Genomic DNA, 21011 nt, shown 5'->3' with positions numbered 1-21011 from the left:
GTTCAGACTTGTTTCAGCGATGTCCTCGGTGAATAAACAAGAAATCTTGTTTATATTTGTGAAAATAAAGCACGCGTTACTGACAATATGTAGGTAAACTTAAAGACAGGGGACTAATTATGACATTGCAGTAAATTACGCACACACAAGGGACCGGAGCTTTGTGAAGTTTTACGAAACAAATGATTTATCACGTTGCTCTGGCAGAACTGTGAACTCAACTGATATAAAAAAAATAATAAGGAGGCGAGGGGGAGGGAAGGACAGAGGGAGGGAGGACACCATGGTAAATGTTATGGCGAAGGAACGTGTGTTGATGAATTACTAGCTTTTAAAAATTCGAAATAAGAAGTGCTCAAAGGATTACATGCAGGCAAAGTTTCAAATGTTGCAGTCATATACGGGCTACCTTTTATGCATGCGGTATAAATACAAAAAATTAATGTTTATTGCAACTGTTCAAAAGAACCACCTTTGCTGGAAATCAGGTGTTGCACACATCTGCTGTCATTTTTTTCTAGGGATATTGCAATTTGTGTTCATTGTACTTCGTTGTGTAGAACCTAGACAATACTATTACCTAAACTAGCGATACATTTAGGCTGTAGACTTAAAAACAGTGCAATTCTTTGTTTCATTGATAAATTGTTTGTAGCAAATGCACATTTTTGTATGCGCTGTACTGCTGCTACTAGGCGGGATCCGAGACCTCTGTGAGACCCTCATTGCCTTTTGTTCCTACATCACCTTGAAATTTTATGTAGTTGCAATACATAAATGCAAATTCAAATAATTTTCGCACCGCCATGGTTCACCAGGTGTGTGGATTGATAAATAGGTCGATGTCTGTTAAATATAAAACTAACTGACAGACGCATTTCCAGGCTCTTTCACCTATTGAATAGTAATTTGCAAAAAAAATAATATAGAGAGGGAGGGGGAGAGAGGTCAGATTTTTTGCAGTTCGCCCCCCCCCCTCCTTGAGAAATAGGTGGTACGCCATGTGGCCAAGCGAGAACCTGCGCGTCGGCGGCAAGCCGATCCGAAGAAGTTGGTTTATTCTATGATACCGTGCCAAAGATGCAGCTGTGGTGTGCCATAAAAGGGGCTGCGCCTAGTCGTGTCAACTTTCGCTAGATATCGAGTGGCTAGCCTCCAACCAACACACCTAGATGGTGTTCAACGCGTTCGGCGTCGCAGCAAGCAACAGCGTTCTTAGCCTGCCTGCGTTTGTGACACGCCGGAACGCTGTCGCTCATAGGCGCCAACGCGTCTGGGGCTAGTCACGCGAAATGTCGTGAAAGGCAAGGTACCTCCGAAAATGATCGCTCGAGAATACCTTTCCCTACATGTGCAGCTAAGTTAAAGAACATGCTAGAAATTACAAAGAACAACAGCACAATGACCGTCGACAGCGATGCGCTTGGCCTCGGAGTTTGCAATAAAAGGGGCTGCACCTAGTCGTGTCAATGCAGTTGGAAGACATGGGCCGAACCGAAGAAGGTGCGCACATCGCCGAAGAAGAGGCTGCTTACCGCGAGGCTCGGCGTGCTGCAGATCGAGAACGTGCCCGTCGACGGCGATCAGACCCTATCTACATGGCCAATGAAGCTGCCGCTAAACGGCGACGACAGGCAGACCCGGAATATACCCGACGAGCGAGAGAGAAGGACCGGCAAGAAAACGGGCAATGCGTAGTTTGCCAGGCATAGCGCAAGCCGAGTACGAGCGACGAGGAGGCCCTGCTTCTAACCCGGGAGTGTCAGGTTTGCACGTGAGTTTCTGGGCACTGGAGTTCAGGCATTCTTGCAAAATCTGTGACAGATTGTGGTTCGGCGACGATGGTGATGAGAGAGATCATGACGACGACTTCTGCTAGAGAACTTCTCGTTTGACTAATAAAATTACACTGCTGTCATACTCATTACAAAGCATACATATAGCTTAATAAAACGGGCAAGTTTACACTCGGAGTCGTGAAAAGCGAAACTATCGATCCTCAAGTCCAGTAATGCGAAGTGATAGCAAAATACAAGGCCAAGCAAAACCTGCTTACAAACCTAGCAGCAACCAAGTTAATACCTAGCAGGAGCAGCCAGTAACACTTAAGGATCTTTCGCTATGCCTAAGCTTTGCACGACCGAGTGCAAAATTGCTCGTTTTTTATTCCGTCTGGTTGAGTTGTCTCATTGAGGGTTCAAACCTATTCTCCTATGAGTTACATTTATGTATCTTTTCCTTTCTTCATGCAACTTGTGCTCCTCCCGCTTGGGCCCTTATCGGGCCTGTGATGTGTATATAAATAAAAATACACGTTCCTTTGTGACGGTTGCTTCTTATCTGACAGTGGGAGAAACCCTGCCGGCAGCTGATGGAGTCAAGGCACAGACAGTTCGGGTGCACAGGACAGGAAGGAGTTGGCCTCTTGTCATGTGTCCGCATCATTCAACATCGGAAGCTGAAGCTCTTGGGGTGGCAACGGCCGACTTCAGTGCTGTGTTCCCGGACATCGACTTCAAACAGGTACGCCGATCCTTGCTTCCACATTCGAATGACGTCGTGCCACCATATGCAGAGGATCATCATCGTCAGCCTATATTTATGTCCACTGCAGGGCGAAGGCCTCTTCCTGCGATCTCCAATTACCCCTGTCTTGTGCTAGCCGATTCCAACTTGCGCCTGCAAATTTTCTAACTTCATCACCCCACCTAGTTTTCTGCCATCCTCGACTGCGCTTCCCTTCTCTTGGTATCCGTTCTGTAACTCTAATGGTCTACCGGTTATCCATCTTACACATTACATGGCCGGCCCAGCTCCATTTTTTCTTTTAATGTCAACTAGAGTATCGGCTATCCCCGTTTCCTCTCTGATCCACACCGATCTCATCCCATCTCTTAACGTTAGGCCTAACATTTCTCGTTCCATCGCTCTTTGTGCGGTCCTTAACTTGTTCTCGAGCTTTTTTGTTAACCTTTTAAGTTTCTGCCCCATATCTTAGCACTGGTAGAATGCAATGATTGTACACTTTTCTTTTCAACAACAGTGGTAAGCTCCCAGTCAGGATTTGTTAGTGCCTGCCATATGCACTTCAACCCAATTTTATTTTTCTGTAAATTTCCTTCTCATGATCAGGGTCCCCTGTGAGTAACTGACCTAGATAAACATACTCCTTTACAGACTTTACAGGCTGACTGGCGATCTTGAATACATGTTCTCTTGTCAAGCTATTGAACATTATCTTTGTCTTCTGCATATTAATCTTCAACACCACTCTTGCACTTTCTCGGTTAAGGTCCTCAATCATTTGTTGTAATTCATCCCCATTGTTGCTGAGTAGGAAAATGTCATCTGTAAACCGAAGGTTGCTGAGATATTCGCCATTGATCCTCACTCCTAAGCCTTCCCAGTCTAAGAGCTTGAATACTTCTAAACATGCAGTGATTAGCATTGGAAAGATTGTGTTTCCCTGCGTGACCCCTTCTTGATAGGTAACTTTCTAATTTTCTGGTGGAAAACCAAAGTAGCTGTGCAATCCTTGTAGAAATTTGCCAAGATATTCACGTATGCCTCCTGTACTCCTTGATTATGTGATGCCTCTATGACTGCTGGTATCTCTACTGAATCAAATGCCTTTTCATAATCTATGAAAGCCATATAGAGACGTTGATTGTACTCCACAGATTTCTCGATTACCTTATTGATGACATGGATATAATCCATCGTAGAATATCCCTTCCTGAAGCCAGCCTGGTCTCTTGGTTGGCTGAAGACAAGTATTACCCTGATTCTATTGGAAATTATCTTGGTGAATACTTTATACAATGCTGAAAGCAATCTAATGGGTCTATAATTCTTTAATTCTTTCTCTAATTGGCTGTGGTAAAGGGATACAAAAGGAAACTATTTAGTAGAGGTAGGTTGAAAGGTTAGGCTTCCGTAATAACGAGTGCATCATTTGTAGCAAGACCAGGGCTATTGTGAGTGAATTAAAATGAGGAAAATGGAATATCGGGGTGGTGCTACCTACTTTTGGACCCGATTAGCTCTCATGTGAGGTCGGCACTGACTTATTCAGAGAGAGCGCCAGAGGTCACGTGGGGATTACACCTTCTGGTCAGTTTTGGAGCGGGTGAGTGAAATTGAAATAGTCGTGCAACCACCATTGTTATCCTTGGTTGTACAATATTTTTCATTGTTTTGGCAAGGATTTGTTGACAAACCACAGTACAAATTATCTTGTTACTATTTGTGGTTCAGTTACGTTGCGTTCTAGCCAAATGGAATTTCTCTGTAGGAGTTAGTGCTATACCGTCATGGGTTATTCATTCCATCGTGTAATTTCTGGCCCCTAAATAAATTGAGGAACTGTCTTGAGCATCTATGCCAATTAGTCAACATAGTGGTTGATGAATTATGGCATGTTTGAACTATTTTTAATATCCTAAACCATTTTTGTTTGTAAATTGTTATGTTGGGACAACAATCGAATGGTAGAGAAGAAAACGAGAGCAATTGTTTGCATGCAGAAAGAAATTGCAATGAACAATTACTTTCCACGAGGCTATTAGTATAAGGATTTATGAGGCCACTAGAAGTAACAAGTTTAGCTAAATTTAACTTAAACCCTTCAGGCACTAAGTGCAGAAATAAGCACGTCAAGATAGTGCATCAAAATCATAAAAGCACTAATTAAAATTACGATATTTAAAATGTGTCGTGGACATCTTCAAACACTTTTGAGTGGACCTGTGCTGCAAGTTTCAATAATAAGTAAAAAGTGCTTTAGTAAAATGAGTTTGAAGGTATACGGCTAGGTGTTGGCCCTTGGTGTCAGCTTGTCTTCTTCATGTAACAGTTTCACTTCTTTCATTGTTTTTCACGATGTTTAAAAAAAAAATCGGGCATATATTTCAAGTGTCTGGATAGGTGCTTTCCAATTACGCTAGACATGGAGTAGTGGATATTCTTACACCTGATGTTCCTGTAAAGATTTCTCGCTTGAATTCTAGATTTGGTAAACTTGAGCAAACTCACTGAGGAATTGCAATTGCTAATTTGTTCTGCAGCTGTACGGTTTTCATGATTCTGAATGTACAAGAAATGTGGTGAAACTAAAATTTTTTGATAGGACTAATTTGGCACAATGAAGCGGTTATTACTTACTGTTCATCGCTTGTATACTCTCTTAGCAGTCACACTGGCAGCCGCATGCACACGCAGGTGTCAGATTTTACTCTAGTGTTTCGAGTATCAGACTCTGGTTATAGTACAAGATCTTGTCATTTAGCAGCCTCACGAGGGCATCCTTGCCCCCGGGATGTGAGCTCCCCTCATGTGTTGAGGTGAGAATCGGCTTCGAAAAAATTGGTGAGGGTGGACGTTGTGAAGTGAGGGAGGGTGACGATGTGACACTAAATGAGGAAGACATCATTGATGTCACTTTGATCGTATGCGTGATGGGTTTGCAGTCTGAAGTTTTGAAGCCCACTGGCAGGAAGCCTCTTAAGCTCAAATGTACATTGAAACCCACTTGTGACACTGTCATAAATGGCTGTTGATGTTAGCTGTAGCAGCAACAAAAGTGTCTTCCTTTTTTATTGCAAGAGCAATTATATGGACATTCCAAGCGGATTTCTGCTGTAGGCATCGCCGTCGCCGTAAGGTTTCGTATGAAGTCCAACGGCGATGAAATCATCGTCACGCGCCATATGCTGTATGTGCGAGTGAAAGCACGCGAGTGACGCGCGCTTTCACAGGGCATTAGCGAACGCACGGCGGAGAGCAAACGTGACTTCTTCCGTTGCGTGAAAGGCTGTGGGGGGGACGGACGGAAGGGAGGGGAGGCAACGTTTAGCTGCGGCACCAAATGCATATTTATATAAACACGTTGCGAGGCAAGAAGGTGGTAAAGACTTCCGACGCTGCTCGACGAGTGTCCCGTTCTGATCTCGTCGAAAACCTCTGAGCCGCCGCCAGAGGCACTGGTAACAGTCACCAACTGCGTCCACACTTCGGTGCAAATGCGGCCAAAACGCCGACGGCGTTGACAACCGTTCTGCGTGTTGCTGGTGCTGCTACATGTCTAAGCTTATACCGCTGATAAAACTACTATTCAAGCCGTATAGCTCTCTACTAATTTGCTATCGCAATTGGTGCTTTGCCTTTCGGGTGAAACTGCTACATTTCTTTTAATTACCACAGTTCGCACACTTCTTTTTATCTTAAATAGACATTCTGGAATTCACCTTTTTTTGCTCCGATTAGGGAGGAATAATAAAACTGGAGGTTTAAGGCATTTCACACACTTGTAGTGCGTGAAAAATTAAGCTTTAGGTTTCATCAATGCAGCTATAAGCAAAACACTGTGGCATGCTTTGACAATCGGGATGGCATGACAGGTAGTCATATCTGTAAACTAAGCTCACAGGATAAGTAAATGATTTATTTGATATTGTAGCAAACCGAAGGTAAAAGAAGGAGGGTAGCCGTTTCAGCGTGAGAGCGAGCGTGTGCAGGTGAGGGTGGCGTGCAAACATTTAGCACGAGGTTGAGGTGAGGGCGGGACTTGCATCCTAAGGAAGGGAAACTAGAAATGAGGGCGTTTGCCCACTTATGTTCGTGAATGGTGAAGAGAAAGAGGCCTTGTTTGGCATTTTGGGCAGTGCTTGCCATGAAGGTGATATGCTGTCGGCAGCTTGTCTGAGCTATGTCAAACGAGCATATTACCCTTTTTTTGCACGTGCTTTAATCGCATCCCGTTTCTTTGACAGGCGGCTGAGGTGGCATGTGACAAGCCACCGTTTATCGAGGACAGCCTGGTGAGTACAACCTGCCGGGTAGAACCGTGGCGAGGCCTCCAAGACAAGTGCGTCGGCGAGGTAAGGCTTGCCCTGTTGGAATGAAATGCACGAGACTTGTTGAGTGCGGTTGCTCTCGGCGACATTTTGTTGTTACGTTTTTTTCTTTTGTGATGCACACATTGCTTTTTGATTGCCTCTGCAAAACACTACTATTATGTTGGGCTAAGTGAAAGAAGGGTATCTTTCTCTGTACTCCTACGCAGGCAGGGATTCAGAATGATAAGGTGTGACAATGTGAGAAGGAAAGGGATGCTTACTGATGAAGTACTGATATAACATTCCCGACTTGTAATTATTATATGCTAAATAAAGGCCAAAACGCTCTAAACATTATAAAAAACATGGGCAAGCTTCAGAGCACTATAAATTGTTTACTATATATAGCATACATGTTTCTATGAATGACATTCAGCTTTTGTACCTAGGATTTGTTATGGCGTAGGGATATGCTGGCTTGCTCAGTTTCTGCGACCGCAGCGGCTGCTACACACGAGTCCAGCCAAAAGAACTGCATGCAGCCATTCGTGCTTATTTTACTTTATGACCAATGTCTTCATACCTAGCCTTATTGTTACATGACGTCGGCAAACTTTGCTCTCTATCATGACGTCACAATAATGTTGATGACGCCAAGGCTGGCGCTTTCAGGCCAGCTTTAGTAGCAGATGAAAATACTATTTTATGGTTCTAAACCTTTGTACTTGCTAATTACAAACCTTTTATTTGAAAAAAGCGTGTGGGAGAGCTTTTAATGCTTCAAAAATATGTATGAGCATTCTTTTAATGGCGGCTGCTCTTCTGACCCAAAACGGGGCCCAAATGATCCAAGAGCTCTGAACTGCTTCCTCTGGAGGCAGCCCCTAGCCCACAGGGTGCTTGCTGCAGGATGGAAATTCGGGTCGTGCGGCTGGACACGATTTGCATCATTGGCACGAGCACGACGCCGTTGTTTACATTGTCATCTCTGTTCTCCTCGCCGCTCCTTGTGTGCACGTTTGTCTTCAGGAGTCCTCACTATTCGTGGCGTTGGCATAGCACTGTCGCAACACAAATGCTATGGCTTACTAGGTGGGCCCTCTTTATAAATTATGTAATGTAGTGACGTCTCATCCTGTGTTACAAACTGTGCTGTCACATACCTGCACTTTAGTTCGTAGTATATATATGGTTATGGATGTACCGGGCCCCCTGTTACAAGTGCATGTTGTTATCAGTCATTCTGTGCATCCCATTGCTAACGCCATTATCCATCACGTGGATATGAGATGTTTTATTCTTTTCTTTATCGAAACAACCTATTTGGTATGCACTGTATGTGTGATTCGAAAGAATATGCCCACTTTTCGCTTCAGTGTTGCGCAACCTCCGGGACAGGCACACGAAAAAGATTTTTTGCCCACGGACACGACAAATGCATTGGGGGGTAGATGTACACAGCTTCGCTGTAAAAAGTAGAACACTCCATACATGGCAGTATTATCTGTTACGTGACTGTTGCAACTGAGAAGTGTCCGATTTCCCAAACCTTGAAATTTCAGTACGAGGCCGTGCTGCAGCATGCAGAACGGTTCTGCCAGACCGAACATCACATCACGCTAGTCCAGTGCAGAAAGCCACAAGTTTCAACCTGCAGTGTCGAAGTGCAGGCTGACCCATGGTGCCAGCATCATTGTGGTAAGTGTTCAACATGCGACTTTTATATAATCAAATATTTGGTAGTTGGTGGTGCATTGGCAGCTGTCACACACCCCGTGAACGAGGTGCCAACGCTGGGCGAAATTCCAAAGCCTATTTATCAGGTTCCGAAAATAACCCCACGAAAGCTCGGACAATTAATAAGGGGCCCTCTTGTGCGCCAGCGAACGCCGTTTGTTGTCCTAAGACCGAGTCAGAACCCAGAGTTGTCAAAACACAACAAAATAAATTTTTCAAACAAGGCAATTACATACACACTTCCGCTAGGCACATCACAATGCAATTCAGATGGGTGTTAACTCGGGAAAATAAATAATGACAAGCACTAAGAGTTCAACACTTACAGTACAGATTAGGAACGCAGTCTCTACTCGTATTCACCCTTCTGGTCTTGAAATGGACGACTTCGGCATAGCTTGAGGCAAATCTCGAAAGAACTTCTTCCGGAATTGCGGACGCTTGATGAACTCGTCGGTTAGCTTGCCCCGGAATCCCCTTCTTCGCAGATGGTTAGTTAGACGGTTAGTCTTCACGTCCCATCTCTTCACCGGCGTAGTCTGATCGCCTACTGATTCCCGCATGGTGCTTTTATTGCCTTCGCCGGCGCTTCTCGAACCTTCTGACGGAGTCGTGATCCCATAGCGTTAACAAAGCCTGGGAATCTTCTCGACATTTCTTGCATTTTCAACCGCGTCCACTGAAACGTCTTCGAGGAGGATGGCGACTCATCCGTAGGCGCAAGCTGGGTTGCTGTCCTCCCTCCCTCTCTCTCTCTGTTCGTCGTGTGCGTGGGTCTGAGAGGGTGTATCAACGCGCACTCTCTCCTCTCTCTCGTTATCTAACCTTAGCGTATCTTGTCGAAGCTTCTAGTCTCCGTAGATCATCTCTGCTGTCCGTGGCGTATGCGCTCTCTCTCTCTGTCGAAGCTGCCGCAGGTCTGACTTGTTTCCTTGCTGGCTTAAGTGATGTGCGGTGCGTGCTTTGATTATGCGCTATTTTGTGACAGCAGCTCATTGTTATACCCGATGCATTGTTGAAACCGGTATCGTTATCATCTTCAGCCTGTGTTTATGTCCACTGCACGACGAAGGTCTCTCCCTGCGGTCTCCAATTACCCCTGTCTTGTGCTAGCTGATTCCAACTTGCACCTGCAAGTTTCCCAGCTTCATCAGCCCACCTAGTTTTCTGCTGTCCTCAACTGCGCTTCCCTTTTCTTAATATCCATTCTGTAACTCTAATGGTCCACCGGTTATCCATCATCCTACGCATTACATGGCCTGCCCAGCTCCGTTGTTTTCTCTTAATGTCGATTAGAATATTGGCTATCCCCATTTGTTTTCTTATCCACACCACCAATCTCTTAATAATAGGCCTAACATGTTTCATTCTATCGCTCTTTGTGCAGTCCATAACTTGTTCTCGAGCTTCTCTAACCTTCAAGTTTCTGCCCCATATGTTAGCACAGGTAGAATGCAATGATTTTACACTTTTCTTTTCAATGAGAATGCTAAGCTCACAGTCAGGATTTGGCAATGCCTATCGTATGCACTCCAACTCAATATCATTCTTCTGTAAATTTTCTTCTCATAATCGGGGTCCCCTGTGAGTAACTGACCCAGATAAATGCACTCCTTTACAGACTCTAGAGGCTGACTGGCGATCCTAAATTCTTGTTCCCTTGCCAGGCTGTTGAATATTATCTTTGTCTTCTGCATATTAATCTTCAACACCACTCTTACACTTTCTCGCTTCACGTCCTCAATCATTTGTTGTAATTCATCCCCATTGTTCATTGTCCCCATTGTTAATTGATATACAGTGGGTTCAACTGTATATCAGGTGTTTAGTCTATGGTAAAGTGTGAACATTGAGCAGCAGTGCTTCCGTGCTCTTAATTGTATTGCACCCGCTGTGATTGCTCAGTGGCTATGGTGTTGGGCTGCTGAGCACGAGGTCGCGGGATCAAATCCCAGCCACGGCGGCCGCATTTCGATGGGGGTGAAATGCGAAAACACCCGTGATTTAGGTGCACGTTAAAGAACACCAGGTGGTCCAAATTTCCGAAGTCCCCCACTACAGCGTGCCTCATAATCAGAACGTGGTTTTGGCACGTAAAACCCCATAATTAATTAATTGTATTGCGTGGATGGGCTTTGGCAGTAAGCACTAGTGTTTTCCACACTTCATAAAAGCTGGTGTGGATCTCCAGGGCCATTAAGCTGAATGCCCTAGCTTGTATTAAGGACATTAGTGTATTAGGTGCATCAGTGTAGGGCTTGCATTAAGGGCTTGCGGCCAGGGCCCGGTGCAAGGGCCCGGGCAGCAGGGCACAACTCGCTCCACGTGCAGCGCCCGTCAAGGAAGAGGAAGTTAGCTCCCGGCTGCGCAGCATGTGCAGCGCGATATTGTCGGAGCTGGGTCTTTCTCGCATTTCCTTGCCGTTAATTCGACCCTCGCGAATCTGGATTCTTTAATGTAATTAGCACTCGCCTATTGGTCCCAGCGAGTGTATGCATTGTTAAATGGCATCAAACACCAATTTCTTCAGAGGCATATGGCCGCGCACCAGTTAATTCAGATGATTCCTAGAGAGTGCACAGCACTACAGATGTGTGATGCAAAAGCAGTACGGGCGGTGCTGGTGTCCAACCAAAACATAGCGCTGGAGTCTGCATTGCCATGGCCATCGGTGAGATACGTACGGGAAAGACAAAAGCTCGAGAGTGCTTTGCGCCATTTTATCGCACTTAGTGCAGTGTGTGGCACTTCGTTGTCCACATCCTTATGGACCACATGGCTGCCATCTGTGGTTGCAATCGTTGCGACCACGGATTTATATCTGCCGCGGTTGCAGCGAGCATTTGTTGTGTTCTGAGCCTGTAACCGCATTTATACGAATGCGACAGCAGCATGTAGCATTCTTTAGATCGTTAAGGTAAATACTATGCGATAGTATTTGCACGTGGCGCATTCCTTTTTCTCCGAAACAAGCCAGAAGTGTTTTGGGTGATTTGTGTGTCAGATAACTTCACCCCACTTGAGTTACCTTTCTGTCGCAACACTGTGGCTGCTTTTTCCATTTTAGTTGGCAACAAGGTCAGGTTGCATTAGCGTATTTGTCACTCGTTGCACGGAATCTAATTTAGGTGCCAGCAAGATCTACTCCGTTGTTATAAATTGATTTGAACTCGTTGTTCTCTATGTACTATCTGTACATAATCGTTGCTTGTTGAATGGATAATAAACTGAAACTGAAGTCACTTGTTAAGTTTCCTGACTGCGTTTGTCTTTCTTTTGGTCGCGTTGACATACAGTCGCTGACAGCTTTTCCGATTGTCAAACTTTTTTACCTGCTTGAATTTGGACATCTACGTGCACTCCAATGTATAATGGTAGCCATAGAGTTAATATAACAAACTCTAGAGGAAAAACTCCCCATAGTGCCCATGTATTGAATTCGGGACCCACAAGGGCGCCGCCATGCTGCTACTCTGTGCAGGTGTGCAGGCGCAGACGACGAGATGCAATTCAGACGAGGCGCGTAATGAACGTGATCCCGAGCCTCCATCAGTATGGTGGTGCCATCTAGTTGAGGCGCCCGCAAACGCAGCCTTTTAGACAGAGTAAATTTTAGATCAACATTTTCTAAATAGTCATCCAATCTTTCTGAAAAACATATGGAATGAACTTCAAACGTTGTCCGTGCCTACATGCTACGTGTAAGTGCTTGCTTTTGCATAATTATTCTCAATATCTTTAGTGCTACAAAAATGAGTCATAGCAACATGGCAGCGCCTTTGTGGTCCCCACTTTTCTCGCCCAGCTTTTCCTCTGGAGGTAGTATACAGGGTGTCTACCAACCGGGAAAACCGGGAAAACAGGGAATTCTCAGGGATTTTGAATATTCTGGAAAAACTCAGGGAAAACTCAGGGAATTTGTGCCTCTATCAGGGAAAATTACTGTAGGGATGGGCGAATATAGGGTATTGTCGAATATTTCATTGAATAATTCTATGTTCGTTATTCGCTTCGATTCGAATTCATGGATTCAATATTTTCGAATTATTCAGCGGTCCCGAATAGGCAGCCAAAAGCCGCGGACGGTCGGTGCACATCTCGGAGGCTATGCTTCACGTCATGGCTGACATACATCAACCATAAATCTCGAAGGCTATATGTTTTTGCATTAAAGAGTCTGAAATGTGCGACGCAGAAGAGCAGAAACGGCGCTAGCGCACAACCGAAACGAAGCGGCGGAGTCAGCATAGCCATAGTCTAGGTAGCCATAGTCAGCAGCGGAAATCGTACGTGAATGACATCAACGACGGAACGCTTCGTGCCTATTTGGGCCTTTATTGCGTTTACCGCCGCGCATAACAACGCGTTGGCCGCGGGATTTCATAGTCGCCACCCATCATCGCGTCGATAGCTGCCGCGGTTTCTTTCGCAGCGGTTTCGTTTAGTTTCGTTTTGACTCAATACGCACGTCGGCCGCGTGCCTAAAGAGCTGCGTAGTGGCCATCCATGATTGCATAGATAGCGACCGCGATTTCGTCTGAAGTTGTTGCAGTGAACGGTAGTTTCGTTCTGACTCGGTGCGTGCGTCGGCCGGGTACGGTCACACTAGCGGCAAGTTGCCGTGCGTCAGCGCCTTGCCGCCAAGTCCACCGTGGCAATCGCGTCTCGCCGCGCGGCAGCGCGATATGATCTCGCGCGCTCTCGGAACGCGGATTCACCGTGAGCGAAAAGGGTGCGATCGGACAGCGTCCAGAAATCCCTCTGTAGAACCGCGAGAGACGACAATCGTCGATTGATAACCCGGCGCGGCGCGGCGGAGGTCCGGTTGCCATTGGCTCCGTGACGTCACCCTCGTCGCTCGCGGCACCCTCGGCAAGCCGTAATGGCACGTACACACTAGCGGAAAAACGCGCGCGGCGCGCCGCGAAAGCAGCCGCGAAACGGGTTTTTGTTGCCGCGGCAGCGATCGCCCCTGGACCGATTTTTTGCGGTTTGCCGCGTGCCGCGGATGAAGGAGACCAATGAGAGCGACCCGCTTCCGTGACGTGCGCGCGGGAAACTGGTGCCATGCGGACCCGCCCGACCGCTTGTTTCTCGTTTCGCACTATCATCTGCACGCGTGAGCTCCCGGATAGTTCGAGAAGGGGAGAGGAGTCTAGTCGGTCACGTGATTGCCGCAGCGGCGCGCCGCCGGTTGGTGTGGCTACCCTGTCGCTGCTGCGTTTTGCCGCCGGCGGCGCGCCGCGCGCGTTTTGCCGCTAGTGTGTACGTGCCATAACACCCCCGATTCCTGCCGCTTTTGCCGCGCGCGTCATGATGCGTTGCCGCTCGCGGCATGAAGCGGGCGTTTTTGCCGCTATTCGTGGCCATTCCCTTAAGCACCGCAAAGTCGCCGTTCATAATCGTGTCGATAGCGGCCGCGGTTGCGACAAGCAGTTGTTTCGGTTTGACTCGGGGCAAAGCTGTCGAGGATGAAGCGCACCGGCTACATTACGATGGACGTGCGATCCGTTGGCGTTGAGCTTACTGGCGAAAAAATTATCGGGATGTGCGCGCGGTAGTGCAAAGCGTGTCGCAAATGATGGCGCGCGCCGCAGCCGTGCTGCGAAGGAAGTCGCGAGGCTTCGATCGCCGCTGCGAGAGCCAATCAGTCACGAGATGACGAGAATTGCAGCTTCCGCACTGCTTTTGTGCTAAATAGCGAAAAGATTTGCTCATCCATTATACTAATAAAATCGTTCTGACGTAGTAAGCATTTGCTTATTGTTTTCTGCATATCCTGATAATTCGGACATTTTTTTTTTTTTTTCAATCCCGTGAAGTTCGAATTAACTAGGTTTTACTGTAATATGTGATATATACTGTTCAAACTATTCGATTCGAAATTATTTGACCAAATCACTACTCACTTCGAACCTCAAATCCACTATTCGCCCGTCCCTAAATTAGCTGTAATTTAATTGAAAGGGAACGAAAGTTGCGGTAATGGAGGGAGGGAGGGGGGGCGACGTTTAGCTGGGCCACCAAATGCGTATTTATATAAAAATGTGGTGAGGCGAGAAGGTGGTAAAGACTCCGGACGCTGCTCGACGAGTGTCCCGTTCTGATGTCGTCGAAAACTTCCGAGCCGCCCCCAGAGGCACAGGCAACAGTCACCAGCGCCGTGCGCGTTCGGTGCGAACGCGGGCAAAACGCCGACGGCGTCGACAACAGTTCGGCGCATTGCTGATGCTGCAGCATGTCTAAGTTTATACAGCTGATCGATAAAACTACTATCCTTACTCCGTATAGCTCTCTACTAATTTGCTATCGCAATTGATGCTTCGCATTTTTTTTAACATGCTTACTAAAGAGTGACAGCATCAGGCAACATGGTGTCAGCCCATCTTGATGTAAAAGAAAGTTCCGTTTCACTCAGGGAATTTAGCAAAATCACTCAGGGAAAACCTGGAAAACTCAGGGAATCTGAAAATGTCAACTTGGTAGACACCCTGAGTATACTAACTCTATGATGGTAACTGAAATTTCAGAAGCCGCTGGTGTGTCACTTAGCTTTCAAGTCGCATCCGGGTATGCGATGTCGCAAAAATAATGGCTTTGGACAAAGTTGCACTATTCAGACTGTTGCTTGTTGCCGTCGCTTTCTTTTGAGAGGAAATTTTTCGGCTTTTCAAACGTCAAACTACAGTGGCTTAAATGAATATGGCTGCTGTGAAGCGAGATTTATTGTCTTGGCACAAAGCCGCAACTTTGTTTACCGACTCCTGACAAAGCTTGACAGGTTAGCCGTAGTCGGCTCTTGCTGTTGATATTTTCATACCCTTAACTACAGTCGAATCTCGTTAATTCGAACGCGCTTTATTTGAACTGCTGGTTTATTCAAACTGACGCTGTGGTCCCGTCAAAGTTATGTGTATTTCAATGGGCGAAAACGCTCGGTAATTCTAACGCGAAAGCATTCGCTACGGTTAATTCGAACATACCGCAGACCGACAATGCTCTCAGCAGTGCACCAAATAACACGGCGGCACCTCCGACCGGCATTGCTCCGACACCGCCATAGAGCAAACGCTTAGGAGAGACCCCTTAATGCAGCGGCGGAGGCCCAGTCAGTCCGGTCAATGAAACTGCCTACGCCGGCAAACGCTCGCTTCCCGATAACGGCAGAAAACGAAACTTCAGGGAGTAGGCTAAGTTGCGCCGGGCCGGCTGTATCGGCGGTGTCGCCACGGCGGCGAGCGCACACGGAGATAGTCGAAGGTGAGGGAGCTGCGAGGGAGTTGAGAGAGAGGGCGAGGGGAGCCACCGAAGCCACTCCCACTGAAGTGGCGAAGTTGCTGGGGCCAAATCCGCTTCCCTGCCGCCCTCCTCCCTCGCCTTCGACGGTCTCCGCGTGCGAGCGCCCGAGGCGTCGTCCGCTCTCAGAAGTTATTATCCATTATCGTTGTCCGGAGTGGGCGGTTGCGCTCACTATGCGCTTGCGCGCCGCGATATTTCACGACTCGCACCGTTCGTGCATGGTGCTCGAATACTTAAAAAATACGACCTTCCTTTTATTCGAACTTCTTTTAATTCGAGAAACTTTTCGGGCTCCTTCGAGTTCGAATTATCGAGATTTGACTGTATATACTGGAAATGGTGCATTAGATCACCTGCAAGGCTGTCAGTTTCGCTCTTGTGCTTGAAGCAGAGTTCGGGTCCACAGGCTCTAAGCCATCGACTACATTGAAAAACTAGTGTTTGTGTTTGCTGGATGGAATGGCATAAACCTGCATGTAGGCACGTAAACTAAACATTGAATTTATTCAACACAGGCTTAGTTATCAGCATCATTTGGTCAACCACACGTGCACAATATCTGCACTTTGTGACAATGTACGATGCTAAAGGTGGATACACACGCGAGGGCAAAATCCCGCCTGCTCCGCGGACAAACAGTGACGTCATCACTTGAATCCTGCGCAGCCGAGTTAGGTCGCATTCGCACAGCCGGACCGCCATTTGCGGAATCCGCGCGCTTACTCTCGACTCCAACGCTTATTAGCAGCTGCGCGTTTGCATACTCGGCGTGCTCTATATGCCATAGCGCTATGAATTCCGCAACAAGAGCCAAAAGAGTGACGGTTGCCTCGTCACTTAGCGTTTTCTTGTGCACCTCACTCATGTCGAGGTTACGCAGGCTGCGCAGTCTGAGTAAATAGAAATGCGCGCGCAACCATGACTCGCCTTTCCCGCTGCACCACAACAAAAGCACATGCGGTCACTGCTGCACAACAAAAACACACGTGGCTTCAAGCCAACGTTTTTAAATTAGGAAAAGTAATCTAAAAACGTTGCTTGAAGCCGACAACACGCCATCGTAGCCACGCCAATTCGTCTAATGTTGACAGAGTTGACGCTGACTACGTTTGATACTTAGGGAGTTTCAAGTAAACATTGTCTTAAAGAAGCACAGCATAGAGCAGAATTCTGGTAATGAGTTTTCCACTGTGCTGATGTAAAAGACAATGAAATTTATTTGACTTTCTAAATAAATTTTTTGTACTGTCCAGTCGTTCAAACATTTTTGCGGCCCTGTCAGTGTCGTAAGAATTCAGTTAGTGATTAGTGATTGTATATGGTTTTGGTTATTTTTTTCTTAAAATCTTTTTGTGCTTTAATTTCAGGAATTGGGCCCATTGGTGTCGACTTGTGTGAAACCTGAAGCCTACAAGTTCAAGCACTAAGGACCTGCCATGACCTACAAAACTGCACATTTACTGGGTGCACTACAGTTGAGGTGTGCGTTTGCCTCAGACTCGGCGAAGGACCACTTTGAGCTTGCGTATGACATCTTGCCAGCCATCAGTGTCCGTCTCTGCCCAGCCGTCCTCGAACATTCCGAGTGCACCCTGTCATTGGATGTAATGTGTTATGGGGCTTGCTGCGTGTCATCTGGATATCACCGTCCCGAATTCCTCAGAACCAGATGTGAGTGACGTCTAGTCTATAACTGTTGTTAACCATTTCCAGAGCAGAAAATAAATCAAGAATGCCAGTAGTAGGCATCAAATGCTGTTGTCTTATGTTCGCAAGTAATCGCATCTAGTCACATTGTCACGCTTGACCTGTGTTCATGTTTCATCAATAACTTGGGCTTATGGAATACAAACACCTGCAGTACTTGTGAGTCACTCGAGTTTGTGCTTTAAGTCTGCAAACGACATTTTGTGTGCTAACAGATGTGTCTCTCCATAATAGAAGAGGCAAATAGGCAACCTGCCGTTGACCGTGCCAGTTTGTATTGCAAAGCACTTGAATACTGACGGCCGCAGCATGTTGTAAGAGGTTCTTTAACGTGCACCTAAATCTAAGTAAACACCCGTGTACTTAGATTTAGGTGCACGTTAAAGAACCCCAGGTGGTCCAAATTTCCGGAGTCCCCCACTACGGCGTGCCTCATAATCAAATCGTGGTTTTGGCACGTAAAACCCCATAATTTAATTTTTTAATGTTGTAAGAGGTCTGGTTGGGCATCTCCTAGAAGCATAGCTGGCCCACGTCATCATTTCCCTCTTTCATGCTTGAGGAGAACGTTGAAGGGAGAAGTAGAGGTGTGATGGGAAGCGGAGAGCATTGTGATTGTTTTACATATTACAACAGTTCAGGTTCCCGTTTACAAGAGTTACATATTTACATATTTACAGCGGTCCAAGAGTTCAGGCCCTCTCCTCGTCGCGTGCTCGCACCTACTGCCTGCCGTGCAAAGTGAAAGCTGCTTGGTCGCATCCACGCACCAGAAGGCTGCTCCACTGTTTGTCCCTAATCGCCATCCGCAAAATGCCGACTGAAATGAAGCTTCACGGAAGAATCCGTGATGCGCAGTTGGTGGACGCTCCTCCCTTCTCTGAATTTAATATTTAATGGCATCAACATTGAAATGAGGCAGTGACAAATAGTCACCTAGCCGGCTTGATTTAATCAGGTATGCTATACATGTTTTTTTATCTAGCATTTTTGTATGCATCTCCTTAACATTTTTTTGTTCATTTTTTTTTTCCATTCACAATCTACCTTGTACCACTACCTATGACTGAAAGATATCTGGTCTTTAAACAACTTTAAACGTCTCTTACTTATCTCTATTTCTGACCTGTTGATGCTTCCGTCCACTTTAAACACAGGTACTCGTACTTCTGGAAGGTGTACTTTACCTACGGATCTCGCTGGGACAATCCCTTTGCTTTCAATTAGGATGTGCCGAGTGGTCTCTGCATTTTGGCTGCAGCAAACACATGCCTCATCTAGTTCCGAATATTTGCTCTGACGTGTTTTGGACCTTAGGCAATCGGTTCGAGCCTCAATTAACAAGGCACTGCCCTTTTTGTTATCGCTCAGATTTTCCCTTCTAATTTCTTTCTTCTCATCCTTGTAAATCTCCACAGTCATTTTTGTTTCAATTCTTTGCATCCAATTCACTGTCTCTGTTTTTCTCTTCTTATTTCTGATGACTCCTGGTTGTATACTTTGTTTTAATTATCCTGTACTTGCTTGCCAACTTTCTTGATCTCTTCCTCCATTCTGTGTCCACGCTTTTCAGGTACAGATGCTTGTGCACTTTAGCCGCCCATTCATTTGTTTTCATCCATGTTCCTGAGTCTTTCTTCAAAACTAATTTTGCTCTGTGCTTCTCCGACTTAAAAAGAGGCTGAACCCATGTCACCCTGCACTGCCTCATTTGTGGTTTTACCATGGGCTCTTAAAGCCAACCGGCGTACCAATCTTTGTTTAAATTCCAACCCTGACAAGATATCCGATTTTAAGCATAGAATGGTATTTCCGAACGTTAGCGCTGTCACCATTACTCCTTTCCAGATTCCACGCACCAACTCATACTTATTGTGGCCCCACAGTGCTCTGTGTTTCATTATTGCTACATTCCGCTTCTGCTGCAGATTATCCTCGTGGGTGCTTGAGCGAGTCTTTCCTTCATTTATGTATACATCGAGGTAATTATATTGCTTGACCATGGGTATGAGCTGCTGTTGGTTGAATTGACACCAGGTAATTACTCGTCTTTTCATTAAAGGGTGAAAATTCCCGCTTTCTCTGTGCTAACCTAAGGCCTGTCACTTTGTCACTGCATTGCCACAGATATTCGCAAGTGTTTGCCAGTAGCACTATATTGTCCGCATGCATCAGTCCAGGGACCTTCTGTTGCATCATTTGTCCATTACGCATGTAGGTTAAATCAAACCCTAAGTCGCTGTTTTCCAGTTCTTTTTCTGTCTACGTTGTCATAGGCACTTTTAATATCTAGAAATGCTACCGATAAAGGTCTATTATGAGCTGCTGAAATCTCTATGCACTGAGTTAATACAAACTATATTATCCTCTAAGTGTATGCCTGGCCTGAACCCATTCTGTAGTTTCCCTAGTACATCATTTTTCTCCACCCACTTCAACAGTTGTAATTTTAATGCTTGCATTGCCATTCTATACACTACCGACGTTACTGTAAATGGTGTATACGAGCTTGTTTTATTCTTATCGTCTTTGCCTTTTACTATATGAGGTTCATCATGCTTTCGTGCCATCCAACCGGAATTTCCTTTATTCTAATATTTTGCTCGATGGTATTAGTCAGCAATGCATTGCTCTTTGGACCGAGGTTTTTGATTAGCTCTATTGGCATATCATCGGTTCCTGCTGTCGTGTTATTAGGGACATTTTCTTCTGCTTTCTTCCAATAAAAGCTTTCTTTGCTAAATTTTGATCTCTCAGGCTTCGCTGTTGTTGCTGGACCTTTTGTCTGAACTACGCTTTCTTTCGTGCCGAAGTTATCTTTAATAACCTCTGTGATGTATGTTACCGTCTTCAGCCCTTATAGCCATTTGCAAATTTTTGGTATCAGCTCCGAGTGCTCTTATATGGTTCCAAAATCTTTTATGGCGCCTTTGTCTTTTTTGTGAATGTTATGCACCCAACGTTCACTTGGGAAATTAATTTTTCCTTGCACAAGCTCACTCGCCACCCTTTTTTGTCGGCGTTCGTTCCACCTAAGGAGCACCTCTTCTTCGTGTAATCCCAAATTTTTGGCTTATTGATGATCCCTACATGCCTGCTTGTGCTCTTCTATAGCTTGCTTTATTTGTTTGTTCCACCACTTACGTGGTTTCTTCTTTCTAGCCCAAAGATTTTTTGGTTGTGTCCGTCTTATTCCCTGCTGCATAATGTCTACCAGTTCCTTATATTCCTAGACTGCTGTAGGAAAAGCCTCCGATTTCTTCAGTTTTTTTGCAATCTCTGTTATTTGCTCTTTATTCATTTTTAGAAATACTGGTGTTATTGGTTCCGTGTTTTGAGTTAGTATCTCTCCCAAACTTTAATGTTAAACATCTGTAATAACTACCCAGGCTTTTTTTTTGCATGCTTGTCTATTATCATATGATCTAGCAG

The 21011-nt window shown here is 45.8% G+C and overlaps 1 protein-coding gene across 1 annotated transcript in view; it reads left to right on the top strand.

Moving 5' to 3' along the window:
* Positions 1-17625, top strand: part of LOC119453102 (uncharacterized) — a 124018-nt gene extending 106393 nt beyond the window's left edge. Inside the window, exons 2-5 of the mRNA XM_037715100.2 lie at positions 2348-2523; positions 6771-6878; positions 8399-8534; positions 17240-17625. Coding sequence (XP_037571028.2) covers positions 2348-2523; positions 6771-6878; positions 8399-8534; positions 17240-17277 — 458 coding nt within the window. The 3' untranslated portion in view covers positions 17278-17625. The remainder of the gene's footprint in view (positions 1-2347; positions 2524-6770; positions 6879-8398; positions 8535-17239) is intronic.
* The last annotated feature ends 3386 nt before the right edge of the window (positions 17626-21011 follow it).

The sequence above is a fragment of the Dermacentor silvarum genome, chromosome 5 (assembly GCF_013339745.2).
Source record: "Dermacentor silvarum isolate Dsil-2018 chromosome 5, BIME_Dsil_1.4, whole genome shotgun sequence".
NCBI classification, from domain to species: domain Eukaryota; kingdom Metazoa; phylum Arthropoda; class Arachnida; order Ixodida; family Ixodidae; genus Dermacentor; species Dermacentor silvarum.
This window is presented reverse-complemented; position numbering and strand designations above follow the sequence as displayed.